Source organism: Trichoderma harzianum, assembly GCF_003025095.1.
Source record: "Trichoderma harzianum CBS 226.95 unplaced genomic scaffold M431scaffold_22, whole genome shotgun sequence".
Classification (NCBI taxonomy): Eukaryota; Fungi; Ascomycota; class Sordariomycetes; order Hypocreales; family Hypocreaceae; genus Trichoderma; species Trichoderma harzianum.
Window position 1 is genome coordinate 180,535 of NW_020209270.1, and position 17,217 is coordinate 197,751.

General features: G+C 48.0%; 7 protein-coding genes across 7 annotated transcripts; 3 read left to right on the top strand and 4 right to left on the bottom strand.

Moving 5' to 3' along the window:
- Window positions 1-3,140: 3,140 nt before the first annotated feature.
- On the bottom strand, window positions 3,141-3,509 carry M431DRAFT_98904 (hypothetical protein; the record flags this gene model as incomplete). The annotated part of the gene is made up of 1 exon (XM_024925096.1): window positions 3,141-3,509. A coding segment is annotated over one exon (369 nt), but the record flags the coding sequence as incomplete, so codon positions are not given.
- Window positions 3,510-3,680: 171 nt separating this feature from the next.
- M431DRAFT_57122 (hypothetical protein) lies at window positions 3,681-6,098 on the bottom strand (the record flags this gene model as incomplete). The annotated part of the gene is made up of 5 exons (XM_024921499.1): window positions 3,681-4,851; window positions 4,904-5,139; window positions 5,191-5,401; window positions 5,447-5,774; window positions 5,840-6,098. Coding segments are annotated over 5 exons (2,205 nt in total), but the record flags the coding sequence as incomplete, so codon positions are not given.
- A 339-nt stretch (window positions 6,099-6,437) lies between these two features.
- On the top strand, window positions 6,438-7,343 carry M431DRAFT_98943 (hypothetical protein; the record flags this gene model as incomplete). Its single annotated transcript, XM_024925100.1, has 1 exon — window positions 6,438-7,343. One exon carries the CDS (start codon window positions 6,438-6,440, stop codon window positions 7,341-7,343), a length of 906 nt encoding a protein of 301 aa, XP_024768523.1.
- Window positions 7,344-7,457: 114 nt separating this feature from the next.
- Window positions 7,458-10,320, bottom strand: M431DRAFT_99105 (hypothetical protein; the record flags this gene model as incomplete). The annotated part of the gene is made up of 4 exons (XM_024925115.1): window positions 7,458-8,072; window positions 8,123-9,464; window positions 9,557-10,050; window positions 10,099-10,320. The coding sequence occupies 4 exons, from the start codon at window positions 10,318-10,320 to the stop codon at window positions 7,458-7,460; spliced, it is 2,673 nt and encodes an 890-aa protein (XP_024768524.1).
- Window positions 10,321-11,624: 1,304 nt separating this feature from the next.
- On the top strand, window positions 11,625-14,180 carry M431DRAFT_21022 (hypothetical protein; the record flags this gene model as incomplete). Its single annotated transcript, XM_024913443.1, has 1 exon — window positions 11,625-14,180. The coding sequence occupies one exon, from the start codon at window positions 11,625-11,627 to the stop codon at window positions 14,178-14,180; it is 2,556 nt and encodes an 851-aa protein (XP_024768525.1).
- Window positions 14,181-14,363: 183 nt separating this feature from the next.
- Window positions 14,364-15,333, top strand: M431DRAFT_321682 (hypothetical protein). The gene is made up of 3 exons (XM_024914303.1): window positions 14,364-14,515; window positions 14,593-14,784; window positions 14,884-15,333. Exons 2-3 carry the CDS (start codon window positions 14,623-14,625, stop codon window positions 15,205-15,207), a joined length of 486 nt encoding a protein of 161 aa, XP_024768526.1. The 5' UTR covers window positions 14,364-14,515; window positions 14,593-14,622; the 3' UTR covers window positions 15,208-15,333.
- A 126-nt stretch (window positions 15,334-15,459) lies between these two features.
- On the bottom strand, window positions 15,460-16,575 carry M431DRAFT_99005 (hypothetical protein; the record flags this gene model as incomplete). Its single annotated transcript, XM_024925106.1, has 2 exons — window positions 15,460-16,158; window positions 16,213-16,575. 2 exons carry the CDS (start codon window positions 16,573-16,575, stop codon window positions 15,460-15,462), a joined length of 1,062 nt encoding a protein of 353 aa, XP_024768527.1.
- Window positions 16,576-17,217: the final 642 nt, after the last annotated feature.

Here is a 17,217-nt window from a genome sequence, read left to right on the forward strand (position 1 = left end):
GCGTTCCGCCTGGGTTTTAAAAAACGTCCGCATTGCTTCATCACTGTTAGTAAATAGCGCTGCAAAAAACGGTGGCCCATAACGCTCATTTTCCACTTCAAAGCAGGATAGACAAGATGGGTGGCTTTGAATGAGATTGCCCATGTTATTTTCTGCCAATATATATAAGATGCTGGCACTTTCAGTATGTCGGCGAACTTGGTGCTTTTCCAGAAGATTGGCTAATTTTATCCAGTTGGCGAGCTGGAAGGTCGTCAAAAAACTCATCTGGCTGACTCCGCCGCCTTGTGCAGCATTGGCATGGTAGAAAATGTTCCGTATGGCATAGCTTAGAAACGGAAATGCTTTTTCTGCTTGTTGGCGGAGTTCTGTAGCTTCCTTGGACGATGCTTTTGGAAGCGAATTGTGAACCTCCAACTTAGTATAGACATCCATGCTTATGTAGTTGAGACAGCAATGCTTAAGCCTGTCGTGACTTTCTGCTTGGAAATTGTTTCCGAAATCCGACCAGACTTCTTTTAACCCATTTTCTTTGAGAAGGAAATCTTTTACTGATTCATGGATAAACTGGACTGTTGGCTTATTAGACCTGGTGACTTCAACTAACCCTTCAGAGCAGTTGATAATGAACTTCCGTAGAGTAGATTCCGTCATGTTATCCGGACTCCAATCGTGTAAAGCCTCGGGTTCGACGCCTGAGAGGATGGCAAAGTACAGCTGCTCCGGCTTTAACGGCTGTCTTGAGAAGAGTACCCACAGGATACATAAAAGGACTTGCTATTTATTAGCGCGAGCGCGCGTAAGAATGCCATGTAATAACTTGTGCACTTCTTCCGGGATGTCTCGGAGCTTTTCTCGAAGATTATAGATGTGATCACCATCATGCTCCATATTCAACATCTCCACCACAAGAATAACCCATAAGAAGTCTCCGGATGCCCTTTTTTGGAGATCAATGTAAATCTCTTCGGCAACTTGATTTTGTGGAATCTTCAACTTGTCGTTTAGGTAGTAGTTTATATCCAAGTTATGTCCTTCTTGTTCTTCAAGAACCAAGGTGAGTCCGTTTGTAAGGGTGATATGGGGGTAATGCCTACTTGAAAAGCACATTTGGAACCTAATACCGGCTGATGTAGTCCGTCTACCCATTTGTTCAAAAAAGGATAGCATATCTCGAATCTGACCTTCGTCACATTCATCCAAGGCATCTACAAAGCATGCCAGGGAGGATTTTCCAAGGCTTAGTATAGCTTGTCCAAGTAGGAATCTTAGCGACTCAACGGTCCATTGGTAGGGTTTGCATCGTAAAGAGTTGAAGACGTTTTGGAGTGCTGGAGCTTGTTCAAGAAGTTGAAGCAGCATCGATCGGTACATGCCAACTGCAGACTTCTCTAGGTCATCCCCTCGTGCATTAAAGAAGAAGGAGATGATGAAAGTTTTCCTCATCGTTTTGCAAGCATTATTTAAAGCGAAATTCATCAAGGTAGACTTTCCGGCGCCAGGCTTCCCCTTAATCCACAAAAGACCATGATGCTTGTCAAGCTTGCTAGGATCAAGCCAATCAAGATATTCGGGGTTATTGAGCAACCATTCACACGTGTTGGCGTGAGCTCTCTTGATGGCCATACGGCGAGAATCCATTTGATCGAATCGCAATGAGTTTAATAGTTCGTATCTTTGCTCTTTACTAAGCAACTGGTTCTCCCCTCTAGGCTGCGTTAAGCTTGCATCTGCCACTCTGTGTAGGGCGGCAGCGTTTGGTCCAAGAGCTACATTCAATTATTAGAAGCTCGCTCCGCAGTTGACAGACACTCAATGTTGACTAACCATCAAAATGGAGTTCTGTTGTCCTCACATCGATCTCTACCTGGTTTAGAGGAGCATCATCACTATCCACCTTCCTCCTCTTCTCTGGGCGTGCCATGGTTTCTTGATCGACTATAGATTCAACATTCATCCCTTCCATTATTCGGGAACTTTGTATACTGGTAGACGATAGAATTGAGTTCTCAAGCCCTTCTGCGTCGCATGGGTCAATCGGCGATGGCCTCAATATGCTAAAAGGAGATCAAAGGCCTAACATCTTCGACAAGCAGGAGGTTTGGATGTTGGCTAGTCGATAATTGAAAACAAAAAGGAAACAAATCCCTTGGGCTTCACTGACTCACCGCCATACCTAATGCGGGTGAAATAAGCAGAGCGGGCCACGCCTGAGGCAGCGTCAAGTGCATCCATTTGGCTAGTTGGATCACCAACAAAAGGGAGCGGGGTATGGCGCAATCTTGTTGTAGGTAACGATGCAACAGTTGACAACAGGTTTGTGCCTGACCTGCTGGTTGAATTGCTTGTGAAAACGGAACCGTGTTGTTCTAGAAATAGAATCCAAGACTCCAATAATGGTAGACTCTAAACCTTGATAAAGAACTTGACGAGACCCCGAATTCTCCACTACCTATGGTCGTATGTGTTTGGATGAGGAACAAGATTTCTCTATCATCTTGTGGTTGTATGAAGGATGCACACTCTGTATCGGCGGCGCCACAGACGTCCTTTAGAGGCAACTGAAGTAATTTTCAGGCCTCAGAATAAAACCGTTGTGAATGATAGTATTTTGACTACCCTGATCCTCAGTATAGATTCGGCATCACTTGCTGCTTGAAAGGAAGCCCGCCTTGTGAGAAAGCGGGTCTTCTCTCGATGCCTCAATGATTTGGAAAATTCCATATTATAGGTTGAAGATGGACGCTAATACGTAGCTGAAGCTACAGGACCTTAGCAATAATTGACGACGGACGCAGATTTTCACAGTAATTGTCGAATCCTTTTGAAAAAATATTAATGAGAGACCAAAATAACTAGTTTTGGTAGAGGTTTTATATATTAGCTAGCCTATCAGTGGACGTACATGATACTACTCCATCCTCAGTAGCCTGAAGTTGCTTAAACTGCCAGTTGCACTCTGATGCTTGATGTGTACGTCAGAACGGCATATATTATATCTTATCCTACATGTACTGAACTAGATAGGAGGTGTGCGTGTTAGCCTGTGCTAAACATTGGATACTTGCTCTCCAGCAGAGCCAGATTCTTGTAATTTATTCAAGGGGTTAGCATGATACATACCACCTCTAAGCTTTCCACTATGTAGTATTATCCGCGCTCCATAACCGTATTATTCCATCATTTGAACCCGATGCTATAAGCAACGAGTCATGTGAGAAGGTCACTGAATTAACCCAATCATGATGACCTTGAACCGTTTGCACACAAGTGCCTGTAGTAAAATCCCATAGCCGGATTATTTTATCATCTGAGCCTGATGCTATAAGCGACGAGTCATGTGAGAAGGTCACTGAGTTAACCGAATCATTATGACCTTGAAGCGTTTGCACACAAGCGCCTGTAGTAAAATCCCATACCCGGACTAATCTATCTGCTGAACCTGATGCTATAAGCGACGAGTCATGCGAGAATGCTACTGAATAAACTATATTATCATGGCCTTCAAGCTCCTTAATACACTCGCCTGTATTAGAACGCCATAGCCGGATTGTTTTATCAGTTGAACCTGACGCTATAAGCGACGAGTCATGCGAAAAGGTTACCGATTGAATATAACGACGATGGCCTTCAAGCGTCTGAATACACTCGCCTGTATTAGAACGCCATAGCCGGATTGTTTTATCAGTTGAACCTGACGCTATAAGCGACGAGTCATGCGAAAAGGTTACCGATTGAATATAACCACGATGGCCTTCAAGCGTCTGAATACACTCGCCTGTATTAGTACGCCATAGCCGGATTGTTTCATCATCTGAACCTGATGCTATAAGCGATGAGTCGTGCGAGAAGGTTACCGATCGAATATAATCACTATGGCCTTCAAGCTTCTGAATACACTCGCCTGTACTAGTATGCCATAGCCGGATTGTTTCATCAGCTGAACCTGATGCTATAAGTGATGAATCGTGCGAGAAAGTTACTGAACAAACACGGCTATTGCACTGAAGCTGCTTAATACACTTGACCGTATTAATACTCCATTGCTGAGCCATCTTCTCGTCAGACACCATCTGACTTTGGCAAGGTTTCGTATCGGATATATCCATTGCGTTGGCTTCGTAATCAGATCTCGCCTCATTTATGCTTCCAAACGACAGAGAATCGTCCATTTGCTTCAATTTTTCCAGCTCTCTTTCTATTGAAATGACCGATTCGTCTTCGCTAGAGGTTGAAGTTGCCGAACTATCTGCGAAATACGCATTGTGCTGAAAGTAATCGGAGGCATCAGCTTTCTTCGCCTGGGCTTCTTGGGCTCCCTCAAGGCTTTCATTCAGTAGATTATTGTTTATAAGCCAGCTGTCAACCTTGAACTTGCTTCGGCTCATTATTCTGTCAGCCTCCTCGCCGTTGTCATCTGCCCATGGCAATGATCTCAGCGAGAAAGAGTGGACATCTTTGGCAATATGATCGAGGAGAACATCTTCGTCCATAAATATTTTTATATTAAGATTTTTCTTCATTACTTTGCCTCCTTGATCTTCCACCCAATTGCAGAGTGGGCATGTTTCGATGCTCATCGGCATTGTCCGCTTGGAAATGTCGACCAATAGCGGAATATCGTCTTGTAGTATGGATGTTGCGTGCGTTTCGATAATATGTTCTCTAAAGGCATTCTCCTTGTCAAACCTTCTACCGTCTCGACAGGAAAAACAGATCCAGTGCTCAGAACTATGGTGTTCGTTGAGGAGATGGGTTCGCCAGTTCTCTTTTGTGGCAAAGAGAGTCTCGGGTTTAATGCAATCGGGTAGTATGCAAGTGTATGGGCTTAGGTCTTGAGCAAGGTGTTTTCTGTCTCGAGTCAGAATAGAGTACAATCAACACTTCAGGTGAAACGACTTACTTCCACTTTTGACCTTCTAAAAAGACCCTAGGAAGTGCCTGGCAACAACATGGGCACTTGAATATCAACACGTCCTCCCCCACCTTTGGGGGGTGAGGATATTTGAGTGAGCGGACTGTCGTTGACATGACCGTCGATGCGGCTGGTGCTGATTTATGCATCTGCTGCAGAGCCAGGACATTACTGACTGCTGATGCGCTGGTGCCTGTCCTTACTGTCGGATTTACTGGCCCGTTCTCTCCTCGATCTGGTTGTTTCTCTTGGATAGGCAGTGGCACTGAGGTTACAGCTACCTTGACGGGCTCTTTAGAAGCATCCGGAGGTGTTTCGGTCGCTTCTATAGGCTGTATGTGAGATTGGTTCTGTAAAATACCTGACCCTAACTTTTCAGCATGTCGTTGCGCATATAAGAATCGGTTTCGACGCTTCAGATTGCACCTAACTAGGCGTTGCTGAATCTCGCTCAGTCTCGCAGGATCGGTTTGCTCCTTTAAAATGCTTGGATTATTCAGATCGAATGAATGGAATGGCCCACCGGAAGACTCAGGGTGGGCAAGCAGAATTGTGACGAGATGCGTTTGCAAGTCGCTGTGGTCTTCCGGTTTGAACCGCTGATCTGCTTTCTGCAGCCGCGAACGTCTACCTGATCTTCGCACTGCGAGAGCGATTCGGGCAAGTTGATCAAGCATCAGCTCTATAGCTTTCATTTGTTTGCCTAATGGGCTGCGTGAAGCGAGCAATTTTAATTCCACCTCCCACTCTTCGTCGGTGGATTCGTCCGACCAAACAGGTGACGATCGACCTGTTTGTGCTCCCGCAACGGGTTGCTCGCCTGTATGTTCCACATCTTGGTTGATAATCTTAGAGAGGGCTAAGGCAAGTTTGTAACTGAAATTAGTGGCCACCTCGTCGACAGGATGATGATTCGTCTCTCACCTAACGCTTTGCACCGGTTGACAGCCTCAGTGAGGTGATTCAAGAGGGTCAATATGACCTCTCGCGCCTGAGGCTCAAGGGCGAGTCTGGAGTCCAGAGAAGCTCGCTTTTGCGCAGATGCTCCTGTACCCGAGACCCAGAGGTTAAAGTCGGCCAAGCGGTTTTCAGCCCATTCATCCTTTCCCAGTGACTCGACGGCCAAGCAGTCGGTGAAGCTCTGCAAACATTCTGCACTTGCTTGAGAAATTGTCTTGTCCATTTTTGCATAGATACTCCAGAGACTCTAGGATTAGAAAGGTGTAAAAAGAAAATAACTCCATTGTTACACGTCTTCTTCTGTTCCGCTTGTGGATGGAGGGGAGATGGGACTTCACGTGGTGCCATCGGAAGCCATTGGTCGGAACCCCGCGTCTTAAGCGTAGAAATTGATTACGCAAAGGGTGAAAGATGCATACCTCTATTTCAGATATGTTTATCATGAGGAGGGGGGCTCTGATGATGCATTAATAACACATTTCGACCCTTGCTTCATCGCGAGGGCAAGCCCAGAATTTTATATAAACAAGTTCCTCGCGTTGTGACGACTTCGATTCACGACATGGCCCAGCAGCCTACTTATTTCCTTGCACCCAGCTTTCGTTTCAAGCCTGGTACAGGTCCAATAGCCTTGGGCAATATCATTGCAGACCCGCTGCGGCCGCATCGAGCGCTGACTACCGTCGGGGAGGAGACGTTGAAGACAGATTATCCTCGAGTCGAAACCATTGCCGATCAGGACCGTAGTACAGTTCGGAGTGCTAGTTGTGATTTTTCGATGGCGATATGGTCCCAATTCCTGCAGACCATCTCCGCGAAAGTATCTGGTGGGCGGAGTGTCAACATGCAAACAACCTATACAATGAAGGCCCTTAAAACGACTTATTTTGTCACCGACCCCGGTCTGGAAGTAATCGAGGCACGTCTCAGGGCCCCGCGTGTCCAAGCAGTTATCAAGGCCAGTAATATACCTGGCTTCCGGCATCCGGTTTATATGGTCACTGGCCTGATGGTCGCCAAGGGCTTTGCCGCTGTTCAGGAAAAGGCAAGGACTAAGGCCGGCGAAGTGAGCGCCACTGGAGGTATCCTCACGCCTGCAGGTGACGTAGGGCTCGGGGCAGGCACCACCAGCTCCTCTACCGCTGGGCAGGGCGATACATGGAAGACGACAGATGATATTATATTTGCATATCAACTTCTTAAGATCGAGGTCAAGGGTTGGAGGGGGACAAGAGTCGAATATGATGAATTTAGACACAATGCGGCGTATCTCAGCAAAGACGATTCGGAATCCTGTTCCGAATCTGATGGAGAAGATGCGGACGACGAAATTAAGGGACAAGTTACAGTGTGTGCAGCGGGAGTAAACAATCTATCACCTTCAAGCCTTGGGGGGGTTGAGATTGAGCAGGTGGAACTAAAAGAAGGCGAGTATAGGATAATATGTATATCAGCGGTTGACGTGTAAGGACAACCGGGAGATGGCCATACACACCGGCTTGATAGCCATACGCAAAGCATGGAATGACTGATGTTATCTTTGTTTTTTTTTGGTCTAGTTTCTTTTATTACTCATAATGTCTTAAACATCTGCTACTGCCCCCGCAATCTTTATCCATCGTTCATCCTCTGATTTATCTAGTAGCTGCCATGGTGTCAGATACAAAGAGTGCTGATTCAGGGTCCCAGTGGAGAGAGCTTTGAACAAAGCTAGCATTCCTCGATGTGTATATATCTTCCTCTTCACGTTCTGCAATATGGGATCCGAAGAAGCACCGACTTCTATTCTGTTGATGTATCCTATTAAAAGGGCTGCCGTCGCTGCCGCTATTGCGGTTGCAACAGAGGTGCCAGTCTGGCACTTTTTGCCGCTATAGTCGCTCAACCATGCGCCCGGAACCTTCAAGCCCAGGGTACCAAATGTAACGGTGTCGTTATCGTTCCGAGGTGGGTTAAAGCCTTGATATTGACCATCCGCATTGGTGGCGCGGATAGATATCACCGAGTCATGACGAGCAGGAAACATCTCCACCTGGTTTGACCCAGAGTTTGAAGCAGCTGCGAAGAAGAGTATGGATCCGTGACTGTCATTTAACGCATCAAGTATAGCATCGCTGATACACTGCTGCTCCTCAGTGTATCCGAATGACATTGTGATTATGTCGGCCTTACACTCCTTACTCGCCCAGGCGATGGCCTGAAGTCGTGTTAGCACATTGCTACTCACTTGCTGCAAAACGACTTTACCTTTGCAACATTTTTGCTTGCAGTCGAGAGTCCAGTGGCATCTTCTGCGACACGAGCTATATATACATCGGCATCTATCGCAATGTCCATGATAAGAGAGATCAGATGGGTTCCATGCCCGTGTTTATCCACCCGCTCCTCAGACCCATCAACATGGTCTTTCCATCCTTTGAGACGAGAAATATTGGATGGAAGGTGAAAGAATGGGGAGTCATCGTCGCAACCGGTGTCCAGAACAGCAATCCGAACACGTCTGGTGGAATGTCCCGGGGTAGCTGACAGGATCCCGCTCAGCTTTTGCATACGCGAGAGCCACTTCATAGCCTCTTTCTCATCCTTATCATCTTTTGCGCGGGTTTTCTTGGTTTTCTTATTATCTTGTTGCCCCCAAAGGCCGTCATTAGAAGAATGTTGTTTAACCTGCTGAACGACCGATTTTTTGATGGAAGTATTCAGAGGGTCAATTCTATTGTTAGTTAGTTGTTCCATCCACTTCGTCCCTTCTAGGAGGTCTTTCAGTCGAGAGACAACCTTTTTATACAACAAATCCCTTCGCTGTCTTAGGCCTTGCTGAGTTTCTTCTGCTTCTCCATAAAGACTAAACATTTTGGGATCCAAGCAGTCTTTGACAGCATCACGGTAGTCAGGGAACTCAAAGTTCTCCCAGAGTTTGCCGTCATTCAGGCACCGAATAGCCTGCGTCAAATATTGATTGGTGGTGGCCGCTAATGACTGTGCTTGATGCTCGCGATCTTGCTTAGGAAGTGGCGACCCAATGCCGATTTCGACCAGCATAATTCCCAGCGTGCGGATCCTTGGGTAATAATGTATCTCACCTTCCACGGTGCTATACTCGTCGAAACGGGGATCCTCGTTGTCGAATTGAACAGAGAGATACGGCTTGGACGGGAATAAGAGACCTTGATGACCAGGAAGGTTATCTTTACTCTCCCAAATGAATTGAATAGTCTCACTCGTCCATGTAGTTGTCATCCAGTCGGTGTCGTAGTACTGCCAGACGGAGTGGGCAAGTATATATGCGAGCACAGTTTTCATCTTGGCTGAAAGATGATAGTTCTCGAGAATATTGGCGAGTGAGATGCCTGGAAGGTGCTGAACCATTTGCTTCAATAAAGATGGTCTATACTTCTGAAGCTTTTCGTCTTGGACTGCCAAACGGACGCGGGAGCTAGTATCCGACTTTATGAGCCTACAAAATTCCCCTTGGCCAACAACCCCAATAGCATCTTCTGCGCGTGGAAGTCGCCGGGGATCTTCATCGCTCTTGGAGAATCGTGTGCTTTTAGCTGGTCTGCTTGAACTCTTTTGCCTCTTTGGGGGCCTGCATTTATTGGTCAACTTCGATGATAAGTCTTTCAACTGAACCTCCCCACCCAATAAAAAAAAAGGAAAAAGAAAAAGAAAGTATCTTACTGTGAAACGAGCAGCTCTACATCTTGCCAGCGGTTGAATTGCTCTCCCCATTTAGTACTGCATGAAAAGAGCATGTCAAACTGAACCTGCCCGTAGTCGTTTGTGTTTTGCAGCACTGGCTGCAACATCAATCTCGCCAAGTGACTAAAGCCTCTCTGGGTTGAACCATCACATGTGCAATACATATGCTTTCGTAGGACATGAAAAGCATTTGCGTGGATTTCACGAGGATGAGGATCCACCGGTCTATCCTTTCGAGGCTTCGTTAACACCTCTTCATCGACCTCACGCCCCGTTTCGTTTGCTCGCAGTACGATTCTTCTTAGGCGGCATATAGACTCGGTACCATTTCTATCATTTGATACGAGGTTTCGAATTCCTTGTTCGATTTTCCTCTTGACTATTGTATATCCTCGCGAGCCTTCTTGCTTCTCTGCGACGGCCTCCAACATTGGATATCCGTACGTTGGGTCTTTTGAGAGCCGGTTTGGCCACTGACAACAGGTTAGGCGCTGCTTCGCCTAGTGGGATTCTAGACTTACGCTACATATCCTCTCAACATGCTTGACCAATTTGGAGATGTGCAACTTCAGTTCATCGTAGTCGCTTGGATCAATAGAGCCGAGATGGTCGACCACCAGCCACAGTTCCGTTCCAAGAGAAGCGCACGTCGGGTTCATAAGAGAGATTCCTAAATTGATGGCAATTTTTGCAACCTGGCTTATGGCGGTCTGTGCAAAGTCCAGCAAGTCCTTGTTGGCCATCCCGGATCCTAGACGATGAGAGCTGACGATTTCGAATTGTCAGCTCCTGGCAAAATCTGGGAGAAAACAGGCTCGACACCATAACGAAACTTGTACTCGGTATAGGCTGGAAAATCCTAGACCCGGAGCGGGGTTGGGCTGGCATCTAAGCCGAGCCTCCAAGGCTGTGGAGGCCCAAATCCTCGTTGACAAGAGTGATTGATGCTAGTCCTCTGTAAAATACATGCTCCAGGTAGCTAATATAACCCTTTGCGTTGTGTGTTGAAATAACGTCCAAGTCCATAATACCTCGGCATGTTGGTTTCTACACGCTGAACTTGCCAGCACTATTGGTTGGATTGTCTGAGGTTCATCCGGGTGTTGCCTACCTGGGAGGCCTGTTGTTGCGAACTTGCGACTATAAGCGTTGGATCGTGCCATATAAATATAGATATATAATATCCATATAATAATATAATCCGCTAATTCTACTTTATACTTAGTCTTATGATCTAATTATATTATGGAAATCTAACAAAGGAGCGAAGTTGGAGAGGCGTAATTTCGTTTTCTGTAATGGTGGTCCTAGTAGTGAAACGCTAAACAAATTCAGGGACACGATTGTCGACTGCATTCAGTTAGGTCCTTTTAGAGCATGACTGCCCCCCTCAAGGTATGTCATTCATTTATGGTTATTTTATAGATATAGTATATGGAATGTTAACATTTTTGAAAGCTGTTCGGTTCCAAATGAGTCAGATCGGTGATGATTATTCGGCCATGTCTTTCCTTGAAGGGCTTAGATATGATGAGGCTGTTAAGGACGTGCTCTTCTGCACTTCGCGTAAGTGGTTTTATATGTTCTCCCGCATAGAGTCCAGTTATGACAATTTGCATAGCCCTTTGAGTATGGACAGTTTCGCCGAGTACCTAGTACCTTATACTAGGGGTCACGTACTCCCCCCGTCAACCATAGGTTCAGCTTAACCTACTACTCTATCTAGGTCGCATCAGGAGTGGGCGAAGGAGGCGGGGATATCCTTATACATAACCGCGATATGAATTTTCATTTAACCCCCACGGTCAAATGACCCTGGCAGATACACGCAGTGCCACGATAGCACTGCTAAGCCGCTTCGTTCTGCAATTCAGTGGCTGGGAGACAGGCAGTCTTTATTTTCCATCTGTTCAGTTTCCCACCAGCTTATAAACTTTCGACGAAGTAGGTCTCTCATTACCTGTCTCAATTACCCGCGTCTTGAATTTCGCGTATAATATTTTTTATTTTTTTTTTCCACTGCGTACTCGCACTCATTTCTCCCACGATGGCGTCCGTCTTGCCGCTCCGCTTACTCCGCTACGATGCCGCCACTCAAAGCTTTGCCGTCGTGCAGCCCAATGCCCCGGGTGCACCTGGAGTGCAGTCGTTTGACATAACTTCGTACACGTGGGGACTGAAGAGAAAGATCCCGTTCAAAACTAACATCCAGGGAGTGACCTGGCCCTTGTACTTGTCCAAGAAGAAGCTGCGGAACCTCAAGAAATTGATGGTGCAAGACGGGATTGAATATCTATGGGCGGATTGCGTGTGTATCAACCAGAGCGACGATGCTGAGAAGGCTCGCGAGGTGCCCAAGATGTACGAGTACTACAGGAGCGCTCGCAAGTGCCATATACTCCTCGAGATTGACGAGGTATGGGACCCTCAGAAGACGGTCGCCAATCTCGGCTTCGTGGGCCACGTCATGTCGCAAACGAGTGGTGAGGCCATCACCTCGGAAGCGAAAATGACGCAGAATATGGTCGACAGCCTGTCTGAGTGGGCTAATACTGCGCCCTGGGCCTTTCCCATGGATAAATCCATTGTCAAGTCGGCTTCTATAGACATGGGCCTTCTTAACTGCTACGCCACATGCGTCAACCAAGTCAAGGCCGTGTTCGACAATGTCTACTTTCAACGCGTCTGGACGTTCCAAGAGATGCTGCTTGGTAAGAACACCACACTGTGGAGTGTCGACAAGGCCACGTTATCGTGCGTAGGCGAGTTGGGTGTCTGGATGGACCTGGCGACCGACTCGATGGACAAGGCGGCCAAGCTGTACAGCTGGATCAACGATTCTCGGCACCTCAAGACCACAACCCACAGCAAGATCCTAGCCTTGATCAATTATGACAATGACATGCTCCGTGGCCTCAAGATAGTAGTGGAAGGTATCAACGCTGCAAGAGGCGACATCATCAACGGCGGCCCTTTGTGGTGGAAAAGAAACCACAAGGGCGTCGGCAACGTGTTCTCGTCCATCTCCATCATCCCCCGAAAGGCGACATGGAAGCCCGACACCTTTACGGGGCTTTTGGGTGTATTTAGCGGTTTGTTTACACCGGCAGAGTTTGAGCGGGATATGACCACCACCGACCTCAACGCCCTCTCGTTTGCCTTCTTCAAGCAGCTGTCCATCAAAACGGGCCAAGCATGGACCAAGCTCGCCATCGGCAGTGGGGAGGATCGTGATTGGGGCTGGATTCCAGTTGGCCCAAAGTATGAAGATGCAATTCCCGAAAAGAAAGAATATACTGACCACGGGCTCATCGGGATGGGGGACGAGGAGGACTTTAAGAGCGATGAGGAGGAGGATAGACTTGAACAGGAGGAAAGAGATGGAACCGACGACGACGACAAGAGTGACGACCAGTTCACGACCACCGATTGCTTCTCTGGAGTAATCAATCTCGGCATCCTAAAGCAAAACACAAGTCTAGCCAAGGTGTATGCCACGACAGGCCTCACTGGCAGCCCACGCGCGTACATGAAAATAAGTCTAAACCAGGTTCCATCAACTGGGGGTGGCCGGCCAGACTTTAAATTTTACTTCCGGGGCTGCAACTGCGGCAAGAAGATCAAAACAGGAACCTTGAAGACCGAACCGATACTTGATCACTCCGAGCAGGTGGTTGAAGTATCTGGCGACGAGACCGGCGGTTATCTAGTCCAGTTCGCCACTATGCTAGGGAGTGTCTTTGACCTGGGCGAGGACCTCGCAATCTTCCGCAAGACCCTCCTCGAGAAGCTGCAGCCCTACTGGGACTTCACCGACCCCAGCGCTCGGCCAGTCAACTGGATCGACCGGTGCGTGAGCGGCACCGAGTGGGAGAATCCGTCGTACGAGTACCTACGCCATCACAACATGTCGATGCACTACCGCCTGCGTCACATCACGCGCTACCAATCTCGCCTCGAGAACCCTTCCACGCGGAACATCTCCTGCCGCGTCGAGGTGAACTGCGGCTGCGTCATCGAGGCGCCCTTCTCCTTCGTCTTCGAGGGCCTCACCGCTGTCAAGGGCAGCCCGCTGGGGACGATGTCGGCTACGCAGGACGGCGCCAACCGCATCATCATCCGCGACGGCCTCGGCCTGGTCAACCCCGGGGGGGTAGGGAAGAAGAGGCTCGAGAACTCGGACCACGACAGCGTCCTTCGTCTCGTGGCCTTTGGCGGCAACATCGACGCTCACAAGTGGCATGCCTCGCAGTGCCGCAGCCAGAAGGAAAGCAAGCCCCTGCCGAGACCGAGACACGAGAAGCCGTGGCCCACGGGCAGAGCGCTCGTCAGGGACGGGTTCAGCCATAATGCTATGTTGAGAGATTACGGGTACGCCGAGACTGGGCCGGATGCGAGGCTGACGCAGCGCCGTGGCGGCGACAACGGCGACGATGACAAGTACCAGGACGATCTGTCGGAGGAGGAGAAGATGGCGAGGAAGAGCTGCGGCAACCTGCTTATTTGTCGGAACAATCCGATGAGTCCGTACAGAATCATCGGAGTCTGCGTGGACGGCGAGATTGCGAGCAAGAAAGGGCAGGATGTTGTTACGATTCGTTAATGGAGAAAAAAAAAAAAAAGGTTCATCAACTGGGGTACTAGAGTTGTCCTGCCAGTCGCGTTGAACGACGGAGCTACCTAGAGAGATGTGGTGGTAGTCATGGTCGTATGTACTCGATATCTCATGATGGACCAACTGATGAGGAGCTTGGTGTTGAAGCTGCAAGACCAAAAAGCAACAACACATCATACAACAGCCGGTATTCGTCACCCACCCAATGATATAGCCAACTAGGATCCTTATAAAACCGCATTTTTTCCGCTTGAAATTAGTGCTTACCGACCGGAAACTCGGCATATATAACAGCCACGTATAGCTCTCAGTCGCTAATAGTGGTGAGAAACAACCACTTGTTCACGCGCCTCTCTGAGCTCTGACCGTTCTTATCAAGCCATACTCGTATTTCTCAAAGACTTTATAGTTTTATTTTAAAGATTCAGATATGGAATCTTCGTCACTAACGGCTACGGATGTCGATAAGAAACGAGTTGTCGACCTATGCGTTCGACTTCTCGAGACATTAAAGCTGGGCGGTGCAGCAGGACGAGAGCAATTTCTGGCTACTCTTGCCCCATATGGAACTGCGTGCCACGCTCGAGCTATGGTAGGGACTTTTGATTCACTTCGTAATGACATTGCGAGACCATCTCCCCCGAAACTACAATATACAGTATACCTGTACTCACAACCGTAAATGCAACAGGTAAACAAAGGCTTTGAACATGAGCAATTCCCGCACGGTTTTGCAAACCGCATGCCGTGGGACTCGATCGAGGCTGGCGAGCTTGAAGAAGGGCTTGATGGCACCCCTACAGTGTTAATTGACCACGACCTTGCTATGGTTTGGACGCCCTACTGGTTCACGCGCAATGGTGCTCTCACCCATCTGGGGACGAATTGCTTTACTCTTATTAAAGCGGCCTGGGATGAAAGCTTGCCGCACAAGGTGGAGTGGAAGATTTGCGGCCTAACTGACACTGCTCGACCTCCAACAGAGGAAGATAAGAAACGGCTTGGGAAAGAGTAGAGAGGATCAGTAATTCATGCCTATTCAAATGCATGTAATTGTGATAGGCATGGGCTTCCCATTTGAAACACACATTTTCTCAGCTCAGATAGTTCAATCCCATAGTTATAATTCCGAGTTGGAGTCGCAATTACCTGGACCTGGGGTCTGTTGCGTACATAATGTATGTACGATACGTACATGTAAATTGGGCGGAAGCACCCAGCATCTCATAACAACCGCCATCCAGGGTCTACCTTGACGCCTGTGTCTCTAAAGAGAGCCCTCAGCAACTACCAAGGTGCGCGGCTCAAGACCTCCTTTGTGGGTATAAACGCCCTGCAAGTCTCCGACGGAGCGCCGAACAATCCATTCTTCGGCTGAAATCTCCGGATCATTCGTCTCACTGACAGGCTGCCTGTCTATTAGACCACCTTTTAGCCTTTTGAGGACGACACTATCCTCTGGCCGTGAAAAATACACAAGGCTGTGTCTGCTTAGGCCATCTTGGGGTGGCAACGGAGGAACAACGCGATGTATGTTTGATCGCAGCAAGCCAGCCGTAAACTTGACAAGCGCATCGCCGAGATTCACCACAGCTGAGCCGGGTATGGGCCGAACGTAAACCCAGTCTTCTGTGTCCGGCAGGCGGATCTGCAGCCCAGCTAACCAATTGAACAAGATAGTGAGCGTTCCAAAGTCTGTATGCTCACTCCGGCGTGCAGCTTCTTCCGAGTATGGCTGTATTCCGCTTTTGTTGAATCGAATGTGATCACCAGACCGCTCGGTTATGCGATGGAGTCTGGCAATCGTGCCAGAAGGTACTTGGAGATGCCTCTCGAGATGTACAATTAAGAGGTCGATAACCGCTCGGCAACTATAGACATACTCGCGAAGCAACTCCCAGTGTTGCGTTATCAGATCGGGACACGGCAGCGGCTCACAATTCCCAATAATGTCATCTTTGCGCATCTGAATTGCGGTCAGTGCTATTTTCAAGAACGCTAATAAACTTGAGCATCTTACATTATATAGCTCGTTCCGATCACGCGTGCCGTCCTCTCTTATGGGGCCTATCTCGCTGTGACGATAGCCGAAGAAAGGATGCAGCTTTTCACGGGCAAATTGATCCTTTTCGGCGAATGGCAAATCATCAAACTTCTTTTGGAGAGCATGGAGCTCCTCTGCTAGCAAAACCATCTTTTCGCCTAAAGAAGAACCATCCATCTTCAAGTAGAAGAAACCCAACTCTTTTGACGCTTTGAAAAGAGCTTCTGAGGCGGCAACATTATCTGCTTCCAACTCGGCAAGTGAGATGGAGACCAGGGGGGCAGTTACCACGCCATCAGGGAAGGGCGGGTACAGATGATGCGATGTAGCTGGGGCCATGGTGATGTCGTTTTCGATGGTTGCTGTAAACGGTGCTCTTTGTTGACGAAGATCAGTGTATTGTGCGATATAAGAAGCTGAAAGTTGCATCCACCAGAATAGAATACCAGCGGGCGCCTGAATTGGTTCCTGCTTATATACCTCGGCATCTTGGTTCCGTTCATACCACTGCGCTGCTCTATAGGCTAATATTCATCGGCGAGAACCAGCCCGATTGTGATTGAGCTACTGACCCCGCTCGGCATATTCTCCTAAGAGTACAGACGATCTGCCCCAGATCTGTTCTTAGTGTAGAGTTGCACATGTGGTAACTCGGCTAACCCCAATTACGCCCATCGTTGACAACAGCCAGGTCTACGCTTTGGGAATTCTATAACTTCAGATTTGGAGTCTTGAGATGTAAAATATGGAAGACACCACACTTGAGAGAAGTGCTTAACGGGACCCCGAATTTCCCACTACCTATGGCCGTATGTGCTTGTTATTCTTTCTCGCGAGGTTATATCTTGTGGCTTGCATGCGTCTAGAGCGTGGACGGATGTGATGACACTAAAGCCTGAGCCGCGTCCCTGCCATGCTCATTAATATCGAGAGAATGCTTTTTCACCACGTCTTTTTTCGCGTCTTACTTCAAGATCGACC

Coding starts and splice junctions, on each gene's coding strand:
- M431DRAFT_321682 (XM_024914303.1), top strand. CDS start 14,623: ATGGAATCTTCGTCACTAACGGCTACGGATGTCGATAAGAAACGAGTT. Junction 14,785..14,883: donor CGTGCCACGCTCGAGCTATG/GTAGGGACTTTT, acceptor TAAATGCAACAG/GTAAACAAAGGCTTTGAACA.